We start from the raw sequence: 9,412 nt of genomic DNA, 5'->3' as shown, positions 1-9,412 counted from the left end.
GCCTCCCCCGGCCCGCCCCGTCCCGCCCCGCCCCGGCCCCGTCGAGGGCATCGGCTCCGCTCCCAGCCCGGACGCGGGGCTGGAGCCCCCGAGGGATGCGGATGGAGCTCGGCGAGGTCCCGCAGGACCAAGAGCTGCGGCCCCGGAGCCGCGGGTCCGCTCCGTCCCGGAGGGAGAGAAGCTCCCGGTCCCATCCCGGTTCCAAGCTGGAGCCCTGAGTGGTCCAGAACACGTGTGGTCCACAGGGACCCGATGTGACGCCCCCCTGTGCACACGGTCCATAAGGTCCCGATGTGATGTCCCCCTCTGCCTTTGGGTCCATAGGGTCCCGATGTGATGCCCCCCTCTGCCTTTGGGTCCATAGGGTCCCGATGTGATGCCCCCCTCTGCCTTTGGGTCCATAGGGTCCCGATGTGATGCCCCCCTCTGCATATGGTCCATAGGGTCCCGATGTGATGCCCCCCTGTGCACATGGTCCATAGAGTCCCGATCTGATGCTCCCCCCCTCTGCATGTGGTCCATAGGGTCCCAACGTGATGCCCCCCTGCGCACGTGGTCCAATGCAATGCCTCACTGTGGCACAGGGTGCTGTGCCCAGGGCTGTGGCACACACAGGGTCCTATCAGCACCCTGCATGTGGGGGATTTGGGGGGGGGGGGTGTCCCACTGCCTTGCAGGACCCCCACGCCATGGAGGAAGCCCCTGCCCAAACTCACACAGTTCACTGCATGGTCACGCTGCTCCGTCCCCTCCTGGCCTCTGCCCTGCAGTTAATGCTCTTCCCTTCTTGCTTCCCTGTTTGCCTCAGTGGTTTCCACACTAAGTTCAATATTTAGCTTCCCATTCCCCCTCCCACGTCCCCTCTCCCCCCCGCTCTGGGCTCAGCTTCTCGGAGGCCACGGCTCACTGCAGCTTCAAATCAAACGGGATCAAAAGCAGGCAATGAAGTCTCCAGGACCCCGTGCCAGGGCGCAGAGGAAGAGGGTCATGGAAGGACGACGAGAGGCCACTCCGGGAATGCGGTTTCTCTCCAGGACCAATCGTTCCTGGAGGGGAAAAGAAATTCACTCCTTTCTCCAAACAAACACAGCGCGGTGGCCATCGGGAAGGGGATGCAGCAGAGATACTCATCAGCACAAGCTCCATTTCCACATGTGCGTTTGTGGATGCGTTGGACCCCGGAGCCCTGGAGAGCAGCATCATCTTAGTAAGGAACCAATAATCAACAGTGAACCCACATCTTCGCCTCTGGTTCTCCCCCCCCTCTTGTTTTTCCACTGCAGGAATTACCCTCCTGTGCCCTGTGCTGCAGGATGCTGGTCCCAGATCCTGCAGCTGAAGCTGGAAGAGCAACAGGAAACTGCTTGTGTCCAGCATCCGCTCCGAGATCCTGCGAGCATCTGCTCCATACGAAACCCCTCCCCAAACCCATCCCTCCTCCTCTGCAGGCTCCCCACCAAGGGGGAGAAGAGACCCCTTGGCTGATGCCGGATTTAGGCATTCCCAGCACATCCAGCGCAGCAGCAAGCGGGAGCATCCCCAAACGCCGCAGTGCAAAGGGCTCCTTTTGCTGGATCAAGCCCTGAGTTAAGGAATCCTTGCCTCCAAGGACCCCAGTGCCTGCAGGGACCTGAAGAACCTGTGTTGAGTGCAAGAGCTGGGAGCAGGACACAGGATTTCAGCAGGGGAATGGCCCAATGTTGTGATGCTGAATGTCTGGAGGGAATTCAAGTGGATTTGGGCTCATACCTTGCCATGGGCAGCCCTGCTGCTCACTCTGGGTTACTCTGCATTGCCTTAATGGACTGTTAACAGCACACGCTCCTCTTCCTACCAAGGGCAGCTCTGACCCTGCCCCAAACCAGTTGCTGCCCCTCTGCTTCCCCTGTCCCAGGGCTGGAAGGAAACCTCAGTGTTAAGGCAAGAACTCCCTGTGTGTGGATAGGAACGGGGCTTGGCATGGATCTCGGGGGGCCCTGGAGGATGCTGGTCAGTGCTGGCAGCATCCGAGGGCAAGCAGGACACATTTGAAGCAATCAAACCCCTGTCCGTGGCCATCAGGATTTGAACCTCCCCTAAAACTGCCTCCAAGAACAGCCAAAACCTTGGCCAAAACGAGGAACAAACGTGAAATACCCGGCCCCAGCCCCGCCACGACGAGGGGAGCTCGAGCAACACTTTCCCCATGCTTTGAGCCCAGCGGAGTTCAGGCTCTTTCAAGTACTTCCAAGCCCCTCTCTCCTTGTGCTTTTCCAGCCTTGACCCCTCCTGATGCCTCCAGCCCGGGAGACAAGAAGGCAACCTGATTGAAACTCCATCACCATGGACGTGCCGGTGCCGGATGCCAAATCCCTGTGCCTCTCGCTCCCATTCAAAGGTAAAAACGCTCCTTAACCGCTGCAGGCATAGGAGGGGGGGGAAAGACAACAAGCACAGGACTCTCTAAATTCCTTTCACTAGGATCCAATAAAAACCTTGGCAGTTGTCGGCCTTCCTGCCGGAAACCTGATATCCCAGAAATAAACACGCTTCCCAACTTTGAAGGGTTGCAGCAGCGGGCTGTGCCTCGGGTGAGCTGCTCTGGCCAGCCCCATGCTCTCATCTACCCCAGGCAGAGCAGGGAACAGCCCTAAATCCATGGATTTTCCCATGCCAAGCAGGCGGCTCAGCTCCAGCCACTTTGGAATACAAAGGAGATGATGTGATAAAGAACTAAATCAAGCCTGGCTTTGTAAGCAACGCCTGGACCCTCACCTAATGGGAACCAGAGCCTATAGAGCTCGGCACCTTCAGAGTGCCTCTAACAGGAGAGGCTGCTTCCTTGAGGATGCTGATGGCCACAGGCAGCCACCCCACCTCCCCAGGACAGGAGGAGCAGCAGCACATCACCCCATCCTGGTTTTATTCCTTCCAGATGCTCCCAGGAAGGGTTATTCTCTGCTCCATCCATGTGCCAACACGGCTTTGGTGGGGGGGATCAGCTTGGGCAGAGCCCTCCAACACAACACAAGAGTCACTGTAGGGGACTGCTGAGGAACACAGGGCTGTGCCTTCACCCCAGGAGGTGACAGCCAAGCCAAGTCACGAGGGAAGAGGAGGAGGAGCCCCTCTGGTCCTTCATCTGCTGGACACATTCCTCCAAGGCAAATATTGACAGTGTCAGTGCCCGAGGAGCGAGCGCTGCTGCTGCTGCTGCAGTGACCCTGCCAAGTGCTTCCAATGGGGAATAAACTTGTGATGCAGAGGCCGAGGCGCTGGAGCAGGGAGAAGGGTTCATTATGAGGCCGTGGAGCCTTTCATCTCCAGCTTGTTGGCTGCATTCTGGGGACCAGCAGTTCCCATCTGCTGGTGATGCTGTGGAACAAGAGGGTGGTCTGTGGATACGTGCTCAGCTCCGACCATCCCAGCTCCATGGGTGCCCAAAGGAGGAGCAGAAGGTGCTGGTCAGGGTTTCAGTGAGGCTTGGCCATGGGGAATCTCTGAGGCAAGATGCACTGGAGGGAAGGGATGAGATCCATAGGGATCTGGACACACTGGATGGGTGGGACTGTGCAAAACCTCATCCAAGTGGGTCAGGGCAATCCCAAGCACAGCTACAGGCTGGGTGAAGAATGGATGGAGCAGCTCTGAGATGGACTTGGGGGTGCCCTGGGCTGGGCTGGGTCTGCAAGCTCAGGGTGCAGAGCACTCCCATTCCTCCTCTGCTGCTACAATATAAGAGAAGGAACAAACACACGGGACAGCAGCAGTTTCTGCACGTTGGAACTGAGTTCAGATAGAGCCAGAGCCCTGACTTTGTGCTGTAAAACAAGCCAAAGGCTTCTCACGTTGTGAAATTCACACACACGAGGATCTGCGGTCAGATCTTCTGGGAAGAGAGAGGTGGAACAGGAAAGGATTCACTTCAACCATCAGCTGGGAAGTGCGGTTATTTCCCGAGTCATTCCTGATCCGTACCTGTCCCAGGAGCTGCCGTTTCCCCTTCGGTGCGCTGGGGAGCAGTGCCACCCAGAGGGCTGCCCCAGGAACAGCTCACACCACCTCAACCTCTCCCCCAGCTCAGCAGCACCTATTTTCCCCTTTCTGATCCAAAATTGCCAGTCCCACTCCCTTCGCTCTGTTCCAGCCACCTTTCAAACCACCTGTTGGGGAAACGGCTTCAACGACAACTCAGGGCATTTATTCACAAGGCTGAAACATAAAAATAACATCTTTAATAGCTTTCGAGTTGGCACAGATGGTATCAGAATTCACCACTTGTTAATGGACTAGGAAACAACCCACGGTGCGGTGCTGAGGAGGGTGGCTCAAACCGCATGTTGCTTCTAAACCACGGAGCTAGGACAGGTTAAGAGCCGACTCTTTTAATTTACATTCAGCATTTATAGTCAGAGAGGAAAGCCAACGGCTGGATTTAACTGTGTGCACACAGAGAAAAGCCTGGGAAGGAGATTTCTGCTGGCAACTGATGTCTCCTCCTCTTAGCAGCACACAAAAGCCCCAAACCTCAGTTTTAACATGGGTTACAAGAGAGACTTGCCATAGCTAGTGTTGGCCAAACAGCATGTGACATTAACACAGGAGCTTCTGCTCTAAATGAAACAGCTACTGCAGCGGAAGAACCCCATTTCCCTCTTCCAGGAGAAGTGGAGCTTAGACCAGTGCTTAAGGTATTAAGAGACAGCCTAGGAGCTCTGGCAGGGGTGACAGGGCTCTTTGCAAGAACCCAGAACACAGCAGAACAGTACGAGTTTCCTTTCTGGAGGTCTGTTCCCAAAGGAAAAGCAAACCCCAGTGCTGTCCTGCGGCGAGACAAGGGAGTATCCTCATCCTCAGACATGCAGACAGGATGCTGGAGGCACCAAACAGCCAAGTGACTCGCCTTGGAAAGCAACAGAAAAGCCCCATTCTGACCCAAAAGAACTGAGACTGTCAAAGAACCACTAGGCAGGATGAAAATAACTCCCATCACCACAAGAGGGGAAGGGTGAGCATCCCAGAAGACCCAAGCAGACATGGAACCAATGGGAAAAGCCAGCAGTGTCAGCCTGGAAAGGACAAATACAAATTCCAGGCAAAAAGACACTCCCACGCTTGCCACCTGTACCCAAAACGTGAGCTCAAGCTGGCAACCGTGCTCCTTACCCATCCTCATGTGCTTGCTCTTTGCCTTCTGCAGTGTCACAGTGTGTCTCTACCACAGGTCCTGTTCACAGCATCCCTAAGGAGCCATCATGTGCAGAGCTTTTGTTTGGGGAAACATTTATAGGGTCTGACAAGATCAGAACTTGTTTAACGAAGAATTTAGTCCTCAGTGAAACCAAACTCACTGCCACTGGTGAGGATACAGCTTGATTCATTAGCAGCTCCATCCTGACAAACACTTTGGTCAACCCTGTCAACCCAAGGACCCTGAAGGAGCTGAAATACCACAGTCACTTTCAGGCATACATTGTCTTATCATTTGTTGGTTCTACACATTTCCAGTTCCTATGGGTACTCTACAATCACAATAAATTAGGAGGCATTCCTGGCCTCTGCTCTGTTAGGAGGAATTCCCTCTCACCATCACGACGGGGTGCCGACACGGAGGGAGGGAAGAATGCATAGTGAGGTCTCCCATCAGCTGTCCTCTGGTGAGGCCACTTGTTTTCCCACCTACTGACCCTGCACTGTCAAGGTCTCAGTTTTGCCTTCACTGCCTGCTTTGTTGGAATAATCTCGCTCTCCAAATATAGTGCTTCCGATCCTGACGTTTGTGGATCCAACCTCTATCTAGGGAGAGAGACAAAGGAGGAGTTAAGGGCAGAGCTGCCACTCAAACCTGCCAGCACAGTCTGTAGCCAGACTCCATGCTTGTCACACCACAGGATGGTTCCCCATGTACTCGCCACCCTACAGCAAAGGTCTGTTTGATCCATCCCAGAATCAGGAGAGCGCTTTTTCATGGACCAGCACCATCAGGCTTCCCCTTGGATGAAGATACCAATAGGCCCGTTTGGATGATGGCTGGGCTGGGCTTTGGGGTGCCTACAGCTGGTGCTGGTACATTTGTTTCCCAAGGGAAGGGGTGGCAGAAGGAAACCAGACTTACTGCATGCTGGAAGTCTGTGGACATGCCCATGCTCAGCTCCACCTTCTCAATGGGGAGACTGAGCTTTTCACACACTTCCTTCCGCAAAGACAGCAGCATCTAGAAGGGAAGGGGAGAGAAAAGAGGATCAGACACTTGACAGCCACAACAGCTCTGTTTCAGGGTTCCACAGATCACAATCTCTGCCTTTCTTTGAAGTCTCCTTCACACTTCCCACTGAAGTGCCTGCAGATTCCCTATTCCAGGCTACGGTACTGACAACACCCATACTCCCAAGTCTACGCATCTTCTGAAGACATCCCATTATCGCAGCAGCGTGACAGATGAGGAACACAGACCTGGTTCCTCTGCCTCATGCACCCTGCACACACAGCAGGCAAACGAAGGCTGACTGCAACCCCATCTGAACACAGGACCAGAGGAGCCAGGGCAGGAACTGCTGCATGAGGTGTCCCTGCCATATCCTGGCTACGGCTCCAGAAGAGCTGGACAAACTACAGATGGACATCTGCAGAACTGAGCCTAGCACCTGCATTAATACTCTCTGAGCATCAAGGGTTTCTGTTGATGCCCCACACACTTCCAGGCTGATGGGAGACAAGGCAACAGTAACATCTTCTTCTAGAGAATCCTACCTGGAAGTCAGGATTTGGACCCTTACTAAGGTCATGCCCAACGCTGCCAATGGTCATCAGCCCCACAAATTCCAGGCTGGGACACTTGTTGATGATGTGCTCCACAGCAGCAGTGGTGTCTCCAGGAGGAAGGCCATGCTTACCTGACAGAAAGCAGGGAGATCTGTGCCAAGCTCTGCCAGAGGCCAGGCTGAAGCTAACAGGCAAGCAAGCTTCATCCTAGCTCAGAGAAATGCTTTAAGAGCACAAAGCAACCCATCCCAGTGAGGTTGTTTCTGTCCCGTCAGCAGGACAAGCCTGCTTATGAGCAGAAAAAGCCACTTACTGTCTTCTCCACTCGTATTAACTTGCACCATGACCTTCAGCCTCTGAGGGGAGCCTTTCTTCTGCCAGGAGCTGTTGACTCTGTCTGCCAGCTTCACCGAATCCACTGTTTCCAACATGAAGAGGTTCGGGACAGCTGGGGAGAAAACACAGGCTGAGGGCAGTACTGCTGGCTCAGGTTTTGTACCTACTCCTCAGCTCGCTCACAGAGCATTGCCGCGTTCATGCACATGAGGTTGGTCCTGTTTGAACACTGGATCACTGCACATGAAACAGGCTTTACCCATCAACTTGTTGACGTTGGTTTTCTGCAGGTGGCCAATGAAATGCCATTTAATGTCCGGGCAAGAGGACAGAATCTGAAAGGAGAGAGGAACAGTGAGGTTTGAACGACAGCTCCCTCTTCCCCCACACAGCACTTGAGTCTCAGTTTGCCCACAGACAAAAACCCAATCTTCTTCTATTTACCCTAAAAGGGGTAAATAGCCAGTGCTTGTGTACTGAGATTGCTTCACCCACTGCAGAGGAGCAGGGCTCTGATTGCAGAGCACTACATGGGGAAAGCAAAGCTCTTTTGTGACTGAATAGTCATAACGTGGTATTTTCCTTAAATTGAGTGTTACCACGTTTTTAAATGACTGTGAACCTCCTACAGCAGAAAGCACAAAAGATAAAGCACCGTTCAGGCAAATACTTTATGACTAAAGCACACGTATTCATAGAGCCAGTAAGACAAGGAGAGGGAATGGGGCAGGCAAAGAGCTAAAAATAACCACATCATTTATCTGCAGAGACAAGGATCAAACAGCCTCCACTGCCAAAGCCCTAAAAACCAGGATTTGTGCTGAGCAGCTCTCAGGACACAGCTATAGGGAGAGAGAATACACACAGAGAACTGTGTACTTACCCTGGAGTCTGATGCCTTTTCTAGCAACTCTTGAACCTAGGAGAATCAAGACAATCTCTTGTCAAAACCATGCCAGAGGTGCCTGCACCATAAGAAGGGTCTCTCTAGAATGTATGACCCTGGGATCAATACACCCCTCATAAATACAAGCCCAGGGGCATGATGCTACGGACAAGCCCAGCTCCCCATGCTCACAGCCCCACACAGGGCTGCCACAGTGCCTGTCTGCAGCATGGGGCCATCACCAACCTGTGAGGCCCATCACCAACCCATGGGGCCCGTCACAGACCTGTGGGGCTCATTACCAACCCATGGGGCCCATCACAGACCTGTGGGACCCATAACCAACCCATGGGGCCCAGCACTGACCCATGGGGCCCACTGCAGCCCTATGGAGCCCATCACAGACCCATGGGGCCCAGCACCGACCCATGGGGCCCACTGCAGTCCTATGGGGCCCACTCCACTCACGTAGTTCTCCCCGAAGCTGCGCTGCCCATGGCTGTAGGCCTCGATCACCATCTCCGCCGGCTTGGTCTTGCTGACGGCCACCAGCCGCGGCTGCACGGCCGGGAGCCCCTGCACGGGCACCCGAGGTGAGCTGGGAAGGCTCCAACCTGCCCCACGCTCCCCCCAGCACCCAGCCACAGCCCCAGCTGTGGGAGAGGATCAGCTCGGCCACCACAGCGACGGGGACACCGCTAAGGACGACACTGGGCTCCTGCCACCCTTGCTGAGGGGAACAGCCACCCGCCTCCATGACAGGCCCACAGGGCGCTGTCTCCACGCTGACCAAGGGCCTGCCGCCCCACCGAACGTGCCCACCCCAGCGGGCCGAGGCTCATCCCCGCGGCCCCGGTGCTCACCTGCGGCCGGCGAGCCGCTGCCTGCTGCACCCGCTCGGTAACAGCCCGCAACACAGGCCCCAACCCGTCCCCGGCGGCCATACCCGCCGCCCTCCACATCCCCGGCTGGCCCCGCCCCTCCCGCTCCCCGCAGGCCAATAGCATCGCGCCGTCGCGCACCGCCCACCAATAGGAGCGGCGGGGCGGGGCGTAGGGCGGCAGCGCCATGTTGGGGCTGCTGAGGTGGGGAGGGTTGTGGCTGCATGGAGCCCTCCATGGCGGGCGCATCCAGGCTCCGGTGCTGCCCTTGCCCACCTTCCTGCCCTTGAAGCGGCTGGGATGAGGCTTGACGCCGCGCTGAGGGTCCTGCTGTGAGGAACAAGAGCGGTGTCAGCACCTCATAACCTGCCCTGGCACCCCGTCAACACCGCAGCCTCCCCTCGGGCCGGCAGGTTCTGAGGGGAAGGATCCAAGCGGGTGCCTTCACCCGGGTGAGGAGAGCACCTACAGATCCCCTCTGGCTCTTAGGACTGGAAGGAGAAGGTGGCAGGCAGCAGCCCTGTGTTCAGAGGGCATGTTCTGCCCACCGCAGCACTGCAGGGCTCAT

General features: G+C 55.8%; 1 protein-coding gene across 1 annotated transcript; it reads right to left on the bottom strand.

Moving 5' to 3' along the window:
* Window positions 1-4,192: 4,192 nt before the first annotated feature.
* PLPBP (pyridoxal phosphate binding protein) lies at window positions 4,193-8,926 on the bottom strand. The gene is made up of 8 exons (XM_065659235.1): window positions 8,827-8,926; window positions 8,432-8,539; window positions 7,961-7,996; window positions 7,337-7,412; window positions 7,055-7,189; window positions 6,730-6,872; window positions 6,095-6,193; window positions 4,193-5,775 (listed from the first exon to the last, which is right to left on the bottom strand). Exons 1-8 carry the CDS (start codon window positions 8,923-8,925, stop codon window positions 5,659-5,661), a joined length of 813 nt encoding a protein of 270 aa, XP_065515307.1. The 5' UTR covers window position 8,926; the 3' UTR covers window positions 4,193-5,658.
* Window positions 8,927-9,412: the final 486 nt, after the last annotated feature.

This window comes from Lathamus discolor, chromosome 22 (genome assembly GCF_037157495.1).
Source record: "Lathamus discolor isolate bLatDis1 chromosome 22, bLatDis1.hap1, whole genome shotgun sequence".
NCBI classification, from domain to species: Eukaryota; Metazoa; Chordata; class Aves; order Psittaciformes; family Psittacidae; genus Lathamus; species Lathamus discolor.
The sequence above is the reverse complement of the archived record's forward strand: the minus strand, read 5'-3'. Positions and strand labels throughout refer to the sequence as shown.